The 19633-nt window shown below is 38.8% G+C and overlaps 1 protein-coding gene across 1 annotated transcript in view; it reads right to left on the minus strand.

The window, feature by feature from the left end:
• Positions 1 to 19633, minus strand: part of LOC122814411 (zinc-binding protein A33-like) — a 191540-nt gene that overhangs the window by 66140 nt on the left and 105767 nt on the right. Inside the window, exon 5 of the mRNA XM_044086994.1 lies at positions 7136 to 7258. Within this exon, the coding sequence (XP_043942929.1) occupies positions 7136 to 7258 (123 nt within the window). The remainder of the gene's footprint in view (positions 1 to 7135; positions 7259 to 19633) is intronic.

Genomic DNA, 19633 nt, shown 5'->3' on the forward strand with positions numbered 1-19633 from the left:
TTCCTGTTTTTGTCCACCTTATCGGAATTTTCTTGGTTTGTAGTTCATTTTCGAGGTTATGACCGCTAAACGTTGAGTCACTAGTCAGGGATTTGGGAACACATGTGGATAGTAACCTAGCCTTCGACCAACATGTGTTCAAGTTAGTAAAAAATCAATCCTTCTATGTTTCTCAACTTTTAAGTAAGGACACAGTATCTAGGTCCAGAGAGGTCATTGTACCACTCTAATTGTCCCTCATTAGACCCAACATAGAGTATAATGCCCCCTTCAGTATGTACCTGACCAGAACATCCACAAAGGTTCCTTACAAAAAGGATACAGGGAGTAAACATAAAGTCTTACTCTGATCATCTCAAAGCACTGTCTCTTTACTTGGTATCATACAGACGTCTGAGAGATGACCTTTGACTGGTGTAAAAGGCATCCCTGGACCTTGTTTTGATTAACCTGTTGCACATCTGCAAAATAAACAGCATCAGAACTACTAGATTAAAAAAAACTTAAATTTTACTTGTGCCATAAATTGGACATGTTGGAGAGACAGATATGTTTCTCAGAGAATTCCCATGGTTTTCCATCCATGTGATGCAGAGTTCTTCCCTAAACCTATTTAAGTGCAACTCAGACCAATAGATGGGTAATCAGAAATTCAGCCCTGGTCTAGTGTCTATGTCTCTGATGGACAGAGGCAGTCAGTAAATCACCCGCTATATAAATCAAATTTGTGGGTCACATTGGGTTGCATGGCTACGCTTATAAGGGCCCTCGAGGTGGGAGTAATGTTCTAACTTAAGTAAATAGAAAACACTATACTGTACAACCACATCTCCTTTAAAATTTCATGAAATCTTAGTACATTCTTATAAAGACTCTTTCAAAACTTCTTGACGAAACAAATGCTAGCAGGAGATATTCAGGCGAACCCTGGGTCCATTAAACTTAACCAATACCTTCAAACATGCACTCATCCAAATAGTCAAAAAACTTAACTACTCTTACCACTTTTCTAAACCAAGTGCAGGGCAAACCAATCAATTTACAAGTAGAATATACAAACATTATAGAATTAACAATAAATGAGCAAATCTGAAAACTTGGCCTCTGAACACTTCAGCGAGAACTTACAGTACCATTATATATATTATTCACTAGGCCATATAAATACAGGGAGATTCCTCAAGATTTGAGACATGCTCTTATTAAACCTGTTTTTAAGGAAAAGGGGAGTAGGACAGACCCAGAGTCATATAGATCCTTAAGTCTACTTTCGTGTTGTGGAAAAATAATGGAGAATGTAATATTGGATAAGTTATTGTCAGAACTGTATAGGTTGAGACTTGAAACCATACATCAGCATGCATACATTGAAAACAGATCTACTACCACCTGTAACATGATGTTCTATAACAATATAATAACAGCTATGAATGAAAAATTGTGCTGTGATGCAATTTATATAGATTTAACTTCAGCATTTGACAGGTCATGCACATAACACTGATCAATAAATTAGTACAATTAGGTATTGATGTACTCTTGATAAGACGGATAGCTGCACGGCTTACAAATACGACATGGCAAGTATCATACAGACACTGGACAGGCAAAATCCTTGGTTACAGTAGGGGCATCCCACGCAGCTCTATCCTAGGCCCTTACTTGTTAAGATTGTATCTTTCAGACCTAACTTTTTCATCTCAGGTGTTCTACAGTCTATATGCAGACGACCTGAAATTGGGTAAACTGATTACATGTGTTACAGATAAGGCATGCCTGCAAAATAACTTCACTAAATTGACCATTTGGGCACAGGAGAATAATATGCTGATAAATACATCAAAAACTAAGCACATTATTATAATAATACCTATTTTTAATTACTTGTATAAAATTGTTTTGATATTTCTTATATGTTAAAACAATAAACCTGTTTTGAAAAAAAAAACTAAGCATATGAGATTTGGTAGGCATAAATTGAAAGGTGATATTTAATACAGCACACAGTGATTGAAACTGTAGACTCATTTAAGCACCTGAGTATATGGCTAGATTCAGCTATGAGTTTTTCTAATCATATCAACCAATTGGTTAATGATAGTTATAGAACTATAGGCTATATAAAAAGATTTATAAAATCTAGGAAATCAAAAATAATGAAGTCATTGTTTATTAGTTACATTAGACCCAAACTTGAGTATGGAATAACAATATGGAAACCCTATAAGAAAACAAACATGAATAAAGTGGAAAGAGTACAGCAGAAATATACCAAGAGTATCCATAGATGTGAAAATTTAAGTTATTATGAAAGACTAAAATATCTGAACTTGTACAGTCTCTCTAACAGATATCTAAGACGAGATCTTATTGAGGTATATAGGGAATTTAAAGACGACTACCTCTGGGAATGTTTGGGATTAACAAAGTACTAGAGAATCATCAGATAACCTATGTAGAAGATTCTACAGGAATGAGAAGTGTACTAACTGGTCCGCTGATAGAGCAGCCGATACATGGAACAGACTACCAAGTTACATTAAAGCAAGTACTAGTTTAGACATTTTTAAGAACAGTCTGGATACTTATTGCGGAAACAAAATGTTTTGGTATATTGGCAAGCTAGAAGGGCATTAATGCCTGTGCTTGAAATATATGTATGTATGTATGTATGCACAGGCTATACATGCAGAAACCATAAATGCTGTGTATAATAGATACTTGGCTAAAAGATAACTACTGTCCCACCCAATACATCCAGTCTCTATACACTTCTTACTACAAAAACAGACCAAGCAGAAAGGAAGGAGGTGGAGTGACTTTAAGCCACTATAAAATGAGTTACCATGAGAGAAAGAAACCTATAAATGTATCTTAACTGACATAACACTAGGTAGTCACCCTAACATTCGTTTCTTATGTGGCCTACATTCTCTCTCCTCAGTCACCATCGACAAACAGCTGCTCTTTGATATTCTTTCTTCAGGTATTCCACACAATACTATTACCCTAGATGATTTCTATATTACTGACACCGATGTATATCCCTACATCTACTAAATAAAATACTCACAAGTCTTAACCGTGTATAAATAGTGAAACAGTCTACCAGGCCAAACTCAAAAGGAAACATTTCATCTCTTAACCTCATCATCACCAACATAAAACAGACGTATCATCATCAATATCCTCCCCAGCAAGTTGAGTGATCACTGCCCAGTACTGTCAACAAGATTCTTCAAAACAAATACCCAGTCCTTATCATTACATAATGACCATCCCTAGAGTCAAAAACTACCCTCCTGAGCACACATTTAACTTCTAAAGACCAGTCTCCAGTCTTCATTCAGAGACATTCTAATAGTGTCCTGAACTGCTTCCTAGATAAACTAACCCTCATATAAGATACAGTCTTAACCTTAGTAAAAAGAACCAGGAACAAAAATGCCCATGGCTCAACCAAGACTAAAAACAAAACATGCTGGAGACACACTAATCCTGGCAGGCTGGGAAACAACAGCAAACTAATGCGATGCTGCACAATACATACAGTGAGTTCATACTGCAAAGGCCTCCTGCCTCAGGAAGATACAAAAATCACTAGCAAGTAATTCAAAACTCTTCTGGAATGAAATCAGACTACTCATGGGAAATATTACAGACTGTTCTTTGCTTAGATGTATACCTGAACACCAACATTTTTTTAATTATTACAGAACTTCACAGTTGAAACAAATCTGGATATAATCAATAACTTCCTCAGAGACTCATGTTTTATAAACTCCTCTCAATCCTTTTATACCCCTCCAAACTCTATACAATAGCTGACTTCAACCCTACTTTATACTTCAGACACACCAACAAAAAGAAATCAAAAATCCTTACTTAAACCCTAAAAGCAGTGCAAGTTTCTCTAAATGGCATTTCAAATATATCAAAATGGCAGCCACTCATATTGCTGGCCCCTAACATATATATTCAGTCTTTCACTTTTTATTAGAATACTCCCAGCCTTCTTCAAATATGCAGTCATTATCCATTTATCTAACCCCCCCCCATGGAATGCAAAGACTGTAGACTAATAATATCCAGTTTATGCTGTCTCCCAAAATACTTGAAAAACTTATCTATAAACAAACTCTTTGAACACCTTTCTCAATATGGGCTACTCCATGACCACTAAACATGGATTCCACAACATCTTCAACACACTGACTGTTCTGTACACATCCACTAATAATATATGGAACAATCTGAATGAATTTAAATTAAAATGACCATGTTCACAGACATGACCTGAGCCTTTGAGACAGTCAAAAACAGCCTTCTCCTCAATAAACTAAGAAACTTCAACTTTGGTCGTTCAGCCATTAAATTGTTCTAACACTGTTTCGAGGACATGATGTTTCAGGTGAACCCAAATAACTGCTTTCTCAGTCATGGAACAAAACTAGGGTATCTGTCTTTCTCACCCTTCATTAATGGTTTGCCTTCTGACCTTTCTTAAATATATAATCATGTGTACAGATTACTCCTTTCTACCAAAATTCTATAAAACTTATCTACCTTTCATAAGAAACAACAAATCAGCTTCACAATCCTATGCCTCTAAATCAACAGCAACAGACTTCTCATTAATACCTTATAATCTACCACTACAATTTCTGGAACCCCACTAAAGCTTCCAAAAAGACTGCTTATGTGTATCCAACAAAAATAACAGATGCTTCTCAGCTGTAACAGAACAGAAATAGCTAGGATTAACCTTATCCTCATCTCTCCCTCAAGTATATTGACACCATTATCCATAAAACTCTGGAACAGCTTAAGCTATGCTTCAAAGTTTCTCATCCTCTCAACCCCACTGATCATTTTGCCATAGCAAGGAATGTTTGAATTCCAAAAACTATATGGCCTGCTACTAGCTACCTTCCACAATAGTGGCAACATACAAAATATTCAAATGCCAGTAAATATTTGCATATTTTCTTTCCTTGAAGATAAACTAACCTATCACAGTCAGCTTCTACAACATGTTAAATAGTTAGCTGTTAATGAAAGGGCAACTGTGCAACTTTCCACACAAACATACCTACAATTATTAATCTAGGACACTGCCCACCATTAAGAACAAAACTACACATCATACAACAAAAATACACATTAAGAAACGTACATGAGGAGAGCCTTACCCTCATCAGGCCGAAATACAAAACAGCAAAAGATGAAAGGCATTCCCAAAGCTGGCATCTGCAGTTTTGAACCAACCCCGATATGAAATCAGACATGAAAGTACCATAGAAGCATTTAAAAGCAGACGAAAATAATACTCACTAAAAGAACAAACTTGGTTTGCTATAAAGAAAAGGCTAGAAACAACCTTGACTATTCAACACTGGTCTTCTACACACGGTCTATATTATCGGATTCTTCAGTCATAAATGAATGTGAGTGATTCTGAATGGAAATTTGTTAAATGAATACCTATTGCTCAACCCATACTATGTGTCTTGCAGTTCTCATTATAAAAGTTGCTCTTCAAATTACTCATTGTAAATATCATTAACTTTTATGGAATGATGCAATTTCTTTAGTTCAAAACTTCACGTGATAATTACTGTAACAACCATACTTGCTTATTATATAAAACGCTAATTACATTCTCTGACAATGTAAGTTCTGCCCAGTGGGCCTGGGTTGTGACTGAAAAGGGTCTCTAGATAGTCCACTTATCGAGTTACCAAAACAACATAAATAAATTAAATAAGCAAAATGGAAGAAGCTGTATGCCATAGCGGGTGTCTTTTCTCTGAAATTAATCATGAGTATGCTATTGAATACTTCATTAATTTTAGCCTGTAAAATGCTTTACAGTATATTAGACTTACTTTAACATGTAAATATTATATAATAATTTCTTTTGAGCTATTTATGCTGGAATCTCATGGCCCTGTCTTCAACTGTGTTACTCGTGCTGTAACCAATAACCTTGTCTCAGAATTATAGTGCTGAACCTAATACTAACTTCCTGAATTTAGCCCTCCAGGCTACTTTATTTTAATTCTACAGTAACTGGCAGTTAAAACATTGTGATTTAGCGTACAGCTGTGAGAATGTTCTCACACTCATACAGTCTGAGAACAGATTTAAAGGCATAGGTGCATTTACCACACCCAACATCTTACAACTACTCTCTCCTGGCATAAAACCAGGGGTTTGGAATCATGATGTTGGGTTGTAGGCCTTGTAGGCCTTGTGGACAATCCCTTAACCTTTCTGTTGACTATGCCTGGTTTGTAGGTCAAAGTAAACTGAAAGGATTGAAGGGACAGTGCCCACTAGCATTACCTTGTACTGCCATCCGTTTGCTTACTTAAAGTCTGCAAAGGGGCAGGATCCATTGTGAAGTACCTCCCTCACAGATCATGTTTCAAAGCATAGAAGGTACACTAAATTCTAATACTCTCTAGTCTCGTTCAGTAGCAGAGTACCTCCTTTCTGCATTGCTCAGCTTCCTGCTGATGTAGCAAATAAGGTGCTCCTTATCTTGAATATCTTAGGATAGCAGTGTCCCTGACCCAACTTCTATAAAACTGGGAACTGGGACTAAGATGGTTCCAAAAGAAAGGAATCGCTTTGAGCTCATTAAATGTTCCAGCTTATCTGGTGCCCAGTGAAGTTCCCAGACAGACAGCAAAGATTTCAACAAGACTGGCCTTGGTGTCACATAATCCAGTGATAATTAATAGATGAAATATTGACGATTCAGTGATCCCATGTGTTATACCAGATTCCATGAAAATTCTTGTTTTACAACTGCCCACACAGTCCCAAGTCTACAATTTTACTAAACTTTATTTAAAACATTAGAGTGTCTTTCCTGTAATGTCAATATTTTATTCATATCTTCTAACCCCTACTATTACTGTTATAATCTTTCTCTAAAAAAGACCTCCAAACATTCGGCATTTGATGCTAACTTATTATTGCTTTCTTGTTGTGTTGCTTCCTTATTATGTCACAGCATTTAAACATATAGCACCATGCATTGTCTTTACTTTTCTACATTTGTAACATCAGTAAAAAAAAGGTAAAATAAAAATCATGCAAAAAGAGCAATATATTGCATCCTTACTGTGGAAGTTACCTCCAAGATTATCCTTCTGTTCTGTTGTACCTAGTCTCCTTAAAACATCCTTTGGCAATTCATCATCTGCTTTGAATAGTCGTAATAACTTCTTCTGGGGAATTTTGTATCCTGCATATTAAAATATAAATGTAATACTATTTTTACTTTACTTTACTAACCAGAGTGTCCAAATGAACAAGACTGATTTCAGCAGAGGACCAAACAGTAACCCTGTATACGCTGACAGCAGCACATTAACAGGGTAACACACATATATTTAACACTAGAAAATTCTAAACAGTAGTACACAAAATTGTAGCACATTAGGCACAGCATAAGCACTGCACAGTAGACAAACTGAAACTGAAACAACTGAATTAAGCCACTGAGTTTGTGGTCCTTTATTATCTAAGAAGATATGTGGTTCCAGGTAGTCTGTGAACTTTTGAGACATTTTTCACCAACATTTTGTTTCAATGACGTTCTTAACAAAAGTCTTGATTAATGAATGAAATCCAGTCTTATTTTCTTTCAAGAAAGAAAGAAATAAGTTGTGCCCAAGCTTTAACATTCAAAACTGACAAAAACAGTATTTCCCAATAAAATTATATGACAGATCATTACAAGGAAACAAAGAAGGGTATACATAGAAATACTGCCTGCCACCCTACCCCAGAAAATAGCAGTCACGTCTTATGCACCAGTCTGGTGTTAAATTGGAATTAAAGTGAAAGAACAAATAGACACAGTGATGCATTTTGAAGTATCACACATATCTCCTCACTCCTACTCCCAAAACAGTCAAGGACAAAGGCCCGAATCAGGGATAGATTTTAAATACTGCTCTCATACCTTAGAAAGTTGTTAAAATAAAAGGTTTTGAATTCACAAGCATTTTCTGAAGGATACAAACTCTGAAATGCATGTCTGTCATTATTTCTTTACTGAAATCCACAATAATTTGACAGAGAAACACAAATCTTGTGAGGAACACACCAAATGTGCGCTATAATCATAGACAGTTAACAGCAATGCCCCATCCCAAACAAACACACCCACTCATGAACATGTATGCATACAACCATGAAATTATAGCCACTTATATGACTGCATACATGAAAGATATCTGCTTGCAATCAAATACATGCATAAAATAATGGCCTAAAATCATATTTCAGCTTGCTGCTGATCAAACCCATGCATGGCAACCCAATGCAAACCTTATTTGCCCTCTCAACCCCTTAGCTCATGAATATGCATTTAAAGATTTGTTACAAAAGGCTGCAAATTACATTTTCTGAAGGGTATGAACTTTGAAAATCAAATGTCTATCATTATTTATTTACTGCAGTACTTATTAACTTGGCAGAAAAAAGTCACATTTTTGAAGCCCTTAGCTCCCCAGGTAAATATACCATTAATACTACTACTAATAATAATAATAATAATAACAATAATAATAACAATAATAATAATAATAGTAATAATAATAATAATAATAATAATAATAATAATGATAATAATAATAACAATAATAACAATAATAATAATAACAATAATAATAATAATAATAATAATAATAATAACAATAATAATAATAACAATAATAATAATAATAATAATAATAATAACAACTTAGCTATTTCTCCAGCCAGTGACCATCCATTCCCTCTTTTATATTTGCAGGCTTACTGCTCCAGCAAGGACCACAAAGATGTAAAATTGATTGGTTAATGCACTGATCTCCCAAATGTCAGTGCATTTAACAAATCAGCTGGTGCCAGCATCCCAGTTAATGTGCTCCATATGCCATTTATATTTTATCTCCAAGTAAAAAGAAAGAAATGCTGCATTTCTTTACTTAAAAAATTAAATAAAGTAAAATATAAAAATGGACCACAAACTGGTAACAAACAGTTCAAAGACTGACACTGGTCTGCAGACCAGACTTTATGTCACAGGTATATGTTACCCAAAATGGATCCAGCAATGCCAAGGGAGTTCAACAGAAAGTAGAGCAGAGCAGAAACAAGTAAAAAAATATGAGGTTGTAACAAACAGCTATTGGGAAGGAAGCAAAAGACACAGATATGGGCAAACGAGTTTATGTGTAAGGACCCTGTGAAAAGAAGACACCATGAGTAGTAAGTGAAGGAAACTAGAAAAGAACAGACAGAAGTTAAGAACTAAATACCTTATGTGATAAGAAAGGGCAATGGAAATAATATTGTGACACTGACAGAGGCAGAGCAGTGGGTTATAGTGTGGTTGTGAGAAGGAGTTTAGAGGGGAGAGAAGTAAGAACAGAAGGTGATCAGCACAAAACAGGGTACAAAAGGAAGCTGTGGGACATGAGCATAACACAAAGTAGGCATTGCGGACTGGTTACTACAGGAAAACATCCGAGAACTAAGTAGCACTGGAAGACATTACTGCAGTTAGGTAAACAGTAGGACAGTACATTGGGTAAGAAGGCAAAATGTGATGTCAAGGCTAACGGTAGTTAGGTGCAAGAGTATTACGAATGGATTATAATCGGGGAATTCTATTATGTAATAAAATGTGGACACAATTTAAGGAGATAAACTCATTTTGAACTAGCCTCTTAAACTGCATCAGAATTGGTCAATTATTCAGTTAAATTAACCTCTAACTTCCAGATATGGAAAATCTTCACATGGAAATTTTTGCATAGAGCTTTTTATACCCCAAACAAAATTGCTAAATTTAATCCTAATCAGAAAGCTGCTTGTTGGAGATGTACTCTAAATTGTGAAGCAGATTGGTTACATATATTTTACGATTGTATTAAAAAGTTCTGGGATGACATTAATAAATTTCTTCAAGCCATTTATAATGATACATTTGTTTTAACAAAATCATTAATTTTTTTGAATGTTGATGCCTTAATAACTGTTAATAAAAGAGATCAACTTCTTTTATGGACTATTCTGGCTGTGGCCAGAAAATGTATAACAAGAAGATGGACATCCACAATCTCTCCAATTTATGAAGACTTCATTTCTCTTTTAAGGGAATCTGCACTAAAAGAAATAAAAGTTAAAGAAGAAAGAATTTTTCCCAGACGTTGGATTAACAACCCTTGGAATAGAGTCTTGATACTCACAGACACACTACAAAAAGACACAACTTTCTCTTCATGAATTTAAAGGGGACATGGAATAATGTGGACTTAAAGGAATATATAATTATAAATGTCATATGTGTTTTTTTTTTTCTCTCTGTTTCCTTTCATTGGACCATTTGTAAATATTGTACATATTGTTATGATTATTAACTACTTCTGTTAACTTGATCTGTAATTAATAGTGACTGTATCACAATTTACTCATAAACATAAAAAAAAATAAAAATCTGTTGAGTAAAAAACAAGAATTGGTCAATTATTTGAAGCCTCAAATGAATAAATGACATCATTGAATTTTTTTTTTTTTTGAAACTTGAACTGAAATAGCTGAGGAGAAGCTAAAAGATACATGTGTAAACTGAGGTTTTGTCTATACAATCATTTGAGGGCAGAAGTTGTTAAATCATTACTAAATTAAAGAAAAAAGAGGCCAGTGTAACCAATGAAATTAACAACATTGCTGCCATTACAATAGTTTTGGTTTGCCTTTAGTTACTGAATAAAATAACACATAAAGATGGATAGTACTGAGTGGCTGGCCTATGTACTTTATGCAGAATACTGCAAATTGGGGCTTGAAATGATCAGAGTATAACAAATTTTGAAATTTTACAGCAGGATGTTTGCATGGTGTATGGCAATATTATGGTGGGCTGGAAAGCATGCTATGAATTTAAATGTCAAAACATAATAAGGCTATATTGTGCTATATCCCTATAATAAGGGCTGAACTGAAATGTGTTAACTCAGATCCTAATGATGCCTCCGGGTATTTTGCACTTATATCCTACTGATACTGCTAGGTGTCTAATATAGTCTGTACATGGTTGCATTAATAATTCCAAAACCATGATACACACAAGCTATTCAAAGATTTAATTCTAAAGCTTATATGATGGGCAACATGACAGATTCATGTTTTTAGATTATAAGTCCTGAATGTCATCTCTAGTGTGTAGGATTCCTGGTTTTCACCCAGGTGGCCTGAGTTCGACTCCCGGAATGGAATGGGCCACTCTTTGTTGGTATAACGGTTAAGGTGCTTGACTCACAGACATAAGGTACAGTGCTTGATTCTCACCTTTGGGAAGGAAATTGGCTAGTCTTGGAATGGCCTATAAAGAAAGCTAGCCTAGTAATGAAAATCTTAGACTTGTGTTCTGGCATTTGTGTTGAGTACTGTTGTCTATACATAGGTAGAGGTTCTAGTCTCACTAATGTCAACTGGCATGTGTGTGTGTGTGTGTGTATTCATTCAACAATCAGTATGGTAACAATTTTGGGAGAGAGGAAGTTGGTATAATAAACAGCTGATAAAACATGGGTCATTGAAAGTAGACTGTAGACTGACCACCAAGCCTCTCAGAGCCACAAATGAGCAGAAAACCAATAGTAAAATAAAATAACTTTATTGACCAAATGAAATAAATACTAGTTAAGTGCTTTTGTCCTCGAGGGACTTCATCAGAACCAACTATAAGCCTTCCCCCCCACATCACTAAACAAGGGTAGGAAATGCTCACATGAATTCATCAAACATTTAAATACTTAATTAACAATCAAGAAGAAAAGTAAGTAGTACATCTTCCTTAAAGCAAACCTGTGTGCTGCAATTAACCAAGACTTGCATTACTTATTTAAGTAATCTTTTGCTTACATAGAGTGAAACTATTTTTTTATGTATAAAACATGTTATCAATCTTGCAAACACAATACAAATAAAATAAAAACTGTAATGAAATAAAATCACTGTAGTATTATAACTTAGCTTGAAGCTTTAATACACTCTGCAAGGAAATACTGTCATTCAATCCTGGCAGCTGACTTGAATTTAATCTCAACTGCCACAAAAGTTCTCCGTTCTCTAAAGTCTGTTCCCAGGGACTACCCCTGGGTTAGGCACTACTTGCTCTACCACAAAAAATAGCATTTCCTACCCTTATTTAATGATGGGGAGAAAGGCTTATAACTAGTTCTGATGAAGTTCCTTGAGGACAAAACTGCTTAAGTGGTAGTTATTGCATTTGGTCAATAAAGGTATGTTATTTTATTATCTGTTTTCCACTTGTTTGTGACTCCATGAGGCTGGGAGGTAAGTCTACATTATGGAGCTGGTATAATAATTAGAGTATTTACCTCACAAACAGGAGGCACAAGGCTTGATTCTTACCTTTGAAAGGGAAATATGACAGGCTTAAAATGGTGCACAAGAGCAGCTAGCCTAGTACTTACCTATGAACCTATAACTGTTACAACATCAACAATCAGAAGTTCTAATCCTAATAGAAAATAATCAAAAATTATAATTTTGCAGGGGCTATCCCTCTGTGCCCCCTCTCAACATACTAGTTACATATACTAAATCCAGGAGTGTACGACTGTGGTAAAAGGGGCCATTTGTGTTAAATGGTTTGTTATTTGCATTTCTTTAGAAACCCTTATGGCTCCAGAGATATGAACATTTGTTTGAAATATGAGGACAAATTTTGATTTTGTCAAAAAGCTCAGTATGTAGACACTGGAAGTTAGGGTGCAAACCTCTGGAGATCTATTGGAAAGTACAGAATTTTAAAATAACAAGGCATAGTTACATTATTTGCCAGGATAATGTACTGTAATTCTATTCCTTTTATTGCTTACATCCACCTTAACCATTCCAGATCATCCTTTATAGAATTTATTTTTACAGATTCCAGTGTTCTTTCTAAATCAGGAAAATAAGGGTAATAATTACCATTGTTTTGATATCTACAGATAACGTAGGAATACACAAAAGACTGAGGGCATCACTTTTTTATCAGCTGTGCATCTATTTTATGAAATTTGAAAGCAAAACAAGTAAGCAAAGCAAACACTTTCCACATGGTTACTAACTGCAATTCATTTTTATGACTAACATTTTTTTAAACAAAGAGGTCAGTACTCTCTCTGCTGAAGAAGTTATGATTGCACCCGTTTTCCTTTAGAAATGTTTCAACTTTTGGCTAAATACAAAGGTGAGGCAGGGGCTTCTATTCAATTATTTACAAAGTGTTACAAACTGGACTGTTAGTCAAGAGTTACAGCAGGTTTTGCCTCATTTCATGCGTTGGCGCCATCCTTTCTTTTTCTGATCCATTTGATAATCTGCTATTCTACCCATAAATAAAGAACAAAGTTGCTAGTATCTCTGATAAGAAAGATAATACTTAAGTAATTATAACATACGTTATACAAATTTCTCTCACCATCCAGCAGTCTGTCTCTCAAGCATTGCACTATACCTGGCCATTTCTTTTGCATGCATTAACAGACATCAGATAACGGCTCTTTATTTATTGCCAGTAGCAGAGAACATATACTCTTAGTTTCTGAAGTCATTTCTTCCAGCTAACATGTTTGCAAAAGAAAACATTTTTTAATCTGCACATTTTTTAAACAAGAAAAAGAAGTTATGTCTTACCATAATGTTCAATCTGTATTGTTGATCCTCGTTCAGTCATTACCTATGGGTATCGGTTTCAAGCTCGGAACTAAGCCAGCCATTTTCCAAGCTCGCGTCAGCTTCAAACTCTCGAGCTAAACTCTTACCCACAATTCCTCTCTCCCTGTTACCTCAGATTGAGTTCACAAGTTAAAGAAGGTAGAGGCTACCTCTGGTCAATCAACCTAAGAGAAGTGGATGGTGAGATCCACTAGAAACCACAGGAGGGGAAAGGAGGGAGGGTCGTAATGACTGAACGAGGATTAACAATACAGATGGAACGTTATGGTAAGACATAACTTCTTTATCTGATATTGTTAATCCTCATTCATTCCTTATGTATGGGACAGAGTCCCCAGCTACCTCTACTCCTGGGAGGCTCTCATGGAAGGACATTTCTGAGCACCATAGAACCAAAAGATGCTCTTCCCCTGGAGGCCAAATCCAATTTGTAATGATTGATGAAGGTATGAGGTGTAGCCCAAGTTGCGGCTGCACAGATGTCATGTAAAGAAGCTCTGGCATGGAAGGCAGCAGAAGTTGCCACCGACCTTGTTGAATGAGCTTTCATGGTAGTAGGCAACGAGATATTACGTTGTGTGTAAATAAAGGTCACACAGTCCTTCAACCATCTAGCTAATGTGACCTTAGCAACAGCCGATCCTAATCTAGATCCAGAAAAGGCCAAGAATAACTGGTCAGATTTACGAAAAGGTTTAGTCCTGTTGAGGTAAAAATGGATTTGCCTGTGTATATCAAGGGTATGTAGACAATACTCTCCTCTCTTTGAATGGTTCGGAAAGAAAACTGGCAATTCAATGGCTTGATTAATGGACATTTCAGTGATCACTTTAGGCAGACATGATGGATTAGTTCTCAGAGAGACTCTGTCTCTATGAAAAATCAAGTATGGACTCTTGATACATAAAGCTTGAAGTTCAGAAATACGCAAGGCAGAAGTAATAGTGACCAGAAACAAGGTTTTCCATGACAAATACTTGAGGTCGCAAGAAGAGGCTGGTTCAAAAGGTGCCATTGTCAAAGCTTGTAGAACTAGTGATACATCCCATGGTTGAACAGATTCTCTAAAAGGTGGCTTCAGATGATTCACACCTTTTATGAAGATCTTGCACAATTTATGGGACATAAGAGAGACATCTTGGACACCCTTATGAAAATTAGAAATTGCAGCCAAATGAACTGTAATGGTAGAGGCCGATAGACCCAATTGCAACAGGTCGGCCAGATAGTCTAATATTATCGACACTGGTGCCTGAAAAGGGGTCTACTTGTTTATCTTTCAGCCAACAGGCAAATCTTTTCCACTTGCTCAGATAAGTAATTCCAGTGGAGGACTTATGAGAAGCAATGAGAATATCACGTACTGGTAAAGAAAGATCATTCTGCCTTGCAATCAGGGGAATTGGAGTAGCCAAGCCGTTAGCTTCAGACTGTTCAGGTTGGGATGAATCAGGTTCTGTGGGTGTGAGATCAACTCTGGGATTGGATGGAGGATCCATGGTCGATCTAGTAGGTGAGGCCAAAGGAATGGGAACCAAATCTGTCGTGGCCAATATGGTGCTATGAGGATTACCTTGCTCTTCAACCACCAGGCTTTCTTCAGAAACTGGGGAATGAGAGGAAAGGGCGGAAATGCATAAAGAAGACCCGAGGGTCAATTCTGGACTAGAGTGCCCCTGGGAGACTGTCCCAGAGGGGGAATCAGGGCGAAGTAGTTGCTGCATTTCTAGTTGGCCGGTGATGCAAAGAGGTCGCAGCAAGGACAGCTCCAGCAGTGGATGATTTCTGCCACTATCAAGGGATTCAGGGACCACTCATGAGGTTGCAGAATGCACCTGCTGAGTCTGTCTGTTTTCACGTTGGAACTCCCAAGAATGTGCATTGCTGGAAGAAAACGGTTGGTAGCCATCGCCCACTGCCATATCCTCATGGCCTCTCGTCAAAGGGGGTAAGATTTGGTTCCACCTTGCTTGTTGATGGACCAGACAACTGCCGTTTTGTCTGATCGAATCATAATTGTCCCAGACAGCAGCAGGGGATGGAATGCTTGCAACGCCAGAAGCACCGCCCTCAGCTTTAGAACATTTATATGCAGATGGGCCTCCAGTTGGGACCAAGTGCCTTGGACTGTCTGTCCCTGACATAACCCCACACCCCATCAGGGAGGTGTCCGTGGTCACTGTGGCCTTGGGTTGCTGGGGGGAAAGGGGGCGAGACCATTGAGAGAGATTGTGCGACATCCACCAATTTAAATCCTGTTTGCACCTGTGGGTTACTCAAATCATGGCTGAAAGATGATGCTGAAAAGGATACCATTGGGTGAGCAGTAGCCATTGTAGAAGCCTCATGTGGAACCTGGCCAGGGGAACAATGGTGATGGAGGCTGCCATGGAACCCAACAGCTGTATTACTGAGTGAGCTGTGGATTTTTCCTTTGAAAGGATTGGAATTAGTTGTTGCTTTATCCTTAAAATTCTGCGCTCTGGAATAGCAGCTCTGCAGTGTTTTTGTGTCCAAGATAACCCCTATGAATTCTGTTGACTGAGATGGGGTGAGATTGGATTTCTGGCAGTTTATAGTTATGCCTAGCCTTTGAGCAGTGAGGGGAGAGTATGCCAGGGCTTTTTCCAGTAGATGTCTGGTGGGGGCAGAAATGAGCCAGTCATCTAGGTACAGAAACACCTGGAATCCTTGAAGTCGCAAGTGAGCTGTGACAACTGCCATGCACTTTGTGAACACTCTGGGGGCTGTAGAAAGTCCGAAGGGCAGTACTCTGAACTGGTAGTGACTGGCTCCCACACAGAAGCATGGAAATCTTCGTGATGGCCTGTCCACCTTTATGTGGTAGTACGCATCTTAATGATCTATAGAGCACATCCAATCATCTTTTTCCAAAAGCGAGAGGATAGACTGTACTGTGACCATCCGGAATATTTGTACTCTCACAAACTTGTTCAATACACTGATATCCAAAATTGGTCTCCAGTCCCCGGTTTTCTTTGCACCAAAAATAGTCTCGAGTAGAATCCGGATCCTATCTGGTCTGGAGGGACTATTTGGATGACTCTCTTTCTTAGCAGCTTTTCTATCTCTAGTGCTGCTTCTTCCCTTTGACTGGGTGGAATATCAGGAAGGTTTTTTGAAGGGATGGGACAAAGATTGATGGGGATATGATAACCTCTGGTTATGATCCTTTGTACCCAAGAATCAGTGGTGATGGTTAGCCAGGCAGAAGGGTACAAGGAGAAACGTCCCCCAACCACCTCCAGAGGAAAGGAGTTGGGCCGCTCTTCAGGAGCGCTGGTAGGATTGACCAGGGAAAGAATCCCTGGAACCCTGGTTACGCAGTCCCCCTCTGCCCCAAAAGGGGCGTCTTCCCTGTGAATTTCCCCCTCTGCCTCTGGGGGAGAACTCGGCCTGTGTGTCACAGAAAGGACCCTGACATTTCTTGAACCATATCTTCCCACTCTTTTGGTTTCGGGAGAAAGCACATTGAGGGGAAGAATAACAGACACCTATGGCAGAAAGGGTCTTACTGCCTTGTTCACATCTGGCCAGTGTGCTTTTAACTTCGGGCCCAAACAATGAGGATGGCTCAATGAGGGCATTAAGGAAGGAAGACGTAAAAGGTTCCATGAAGTTGCACAAGCTCATCCAGGCATGTCGTCTCAAGACCTCAGCTGAACCCGCCGCTCTAGCTGCTCCTTCTGATGTGTGAGATAGCAATCGCATAGAGGAGTTAGATATAGACTCAGTGGTGGCCAGCTGAGAGGCCACTTTGTCACGGACCTCATCAGACACGGCACCAGCCAAGGTTTCAGAGAGCTCAGAAACCAGATCCCTTTGAAGTCTGGTAAAATGTGCCATATAATTCAGGGACCTGATAGCAAAGATCGCTGAAGCAAAGGTGCGCTTCCCTATTCTGTCCAGGGCCCCGGGACTCTCTGTTAGGCAAATGGACAGTCTGGTTTTCTTCTTCTGCCAGATCCTTTTTTGTTGCGGCTGCCACCACCAAAGCATCTACAGGAAGACCTTTGGACCAATGGGGGTCTGAAGCAGGAGGGGACAAGATCTTATCTGGCCTCTGGGGAATAGCTTCAACAGTGTCAGGGGCCTTCCAAGCATGCTGCACGATGAACTTGACAAGTTCATCAGCATATGGAGTAACCCAGGAGGTAGGGGGCCAGGCACGAAAAGCCTGAAGGAACACAGATTCCTCAGGGGTTGGATTAGAGAGCTGCCAGTCACCTCTCTGTTTCAGGATTTTAAGGATATAGCCAAAGGATACCTCAGAGGGTGACCAAGGGGATCCTTCCCCCTCATCAAAATCTGTGTCTTCTGTGAGAGACTCCTCTGTGGAGTCCATGTGCTTCCTCTTACACAAACTTTTCCGGTGTACCTCCTCAGCGGGAGAAGCTGGGGAAGACAACGGAAAAGGGGATTCCTGAGGGAATATGTCCTGAGGCCCTTGCACCCGGTGACCGCTAGGTGCGACTTGTGAAACCAGTGTACCAGAGGAGGGCGGAGGTATAGACAGTCCGGTATCGCCAGCAGCAGTGAAAGCCTTCTCCATCAGTTGGAAGGCTGATCCACCTGGAGAGGAGTGTATGTCAAGGACAGGGGGCACTCCACCCCTAAGTGGCTCAGCCTGCCGACTTGGAGTCCCTGGATGGCTGTGGGGCAGCAAGCTATGCGTATCACAGCTAACATCCTGGGTTGTAGCAAAACTTTCCTGCCACGAAGGCAACTGCGGTTACTTAGTGAGATCCATAAAGGGAACCGCAGAAGGGAAAGATTGTGCTATATCCATGGACTTCAAAGACAATGAAGGAGGAGAATAAGAAAGTGTCTTTGGAGATGGGTGATCACCTCCTAAGGAAGGATAGTTCCTGGGAAGTGGAATACCTCTGGCCAAGAATGCCTGATCCACAAGATGCAATACATCATGTTCAGAAAGACTTCTAGTGGACCTCACAGAGACTGAGGGAGAAACAGGCCTGTCCACAAAAGAGGCAGACTCGGTGCCCATCTCCTCTTTTTGCATCGAGGACAATGGTGTTGAGAAAGACTTAACAACTGTAGTCTGCATCGAAGAAATCATCGGTGCCAATGTGATTGTCTGCACCGACACAGGGATCGGTGCCGAAGTGGTTATCAGTGCCGAAACTGGAACCGACAAAACTGGAGCAATTAATAAAGGCATTGGTTCCAAGGAAGATCTCGGAGTGATGCAGCCAAGGTCTACGCCGACTGAACGGTCGGTGCAGATAAAATGGAAAAAGGTCTGAACCGAGGAGCCCCTCGGTGCCGATGTGTAGAAGGCTGCAGGAGAGGACGAAGCTGAAATCACTAGTGGAGCCAAAGGCCTCAGTGCCAAAGGTCTGAGCACCGAAAGCACTGGGGCTGACTGAATTTTAGCCTTTTTACATTTTGGTTGGTGAGAGTCCCCAGCCAGGGACGAAGGCAAGGATTTAGCCTTAGTAGAAACATCCATTTTCTTATGGGCTTTGGGAGGGATTGAGACCTCTGGCCCAGAAATTGCCTCTAAAAGGGAGATTTTAGAAGTCCCTTCAGTAACAGTTTATTTTTCCTTTCTAACAAAGTTCTATTAGAAAAGTTTTCACATATATCACAAGGTGGTTCAACAGATAAATGGGAAGCTCCCAAACAATAAACACATAAAGAGTGTGCATCAGAAGTAGGTAGTTTGTGTCCACAATCAGAACACCGCTTAAACCCTGGACTACCCTTTTTATCTGCCATATTAATAAATAGAAAAGTACCAACAATGGTACAAGAGAGTACCTGAAGGTATGAAAGAGAAAAGGAAAGGGATTACCAACGATGGTAAGAAGAAATTACCTTGCGGTAA

The sequence above is a fragment of the Protopterus annectens genome, chromosome 10.part0, assembly GCF_019279795.1.
Source record: "Protopterus annectens isolate FY-2018-M chromosome 10.part0, PAN1.0, whole genome shotgun sequence".
Lineage (NCBI taxonomy): Eukaryota > Metazoa > Chordata > Ceratodontiformes > Protopteridae > Protopterus > Protopterus annectens.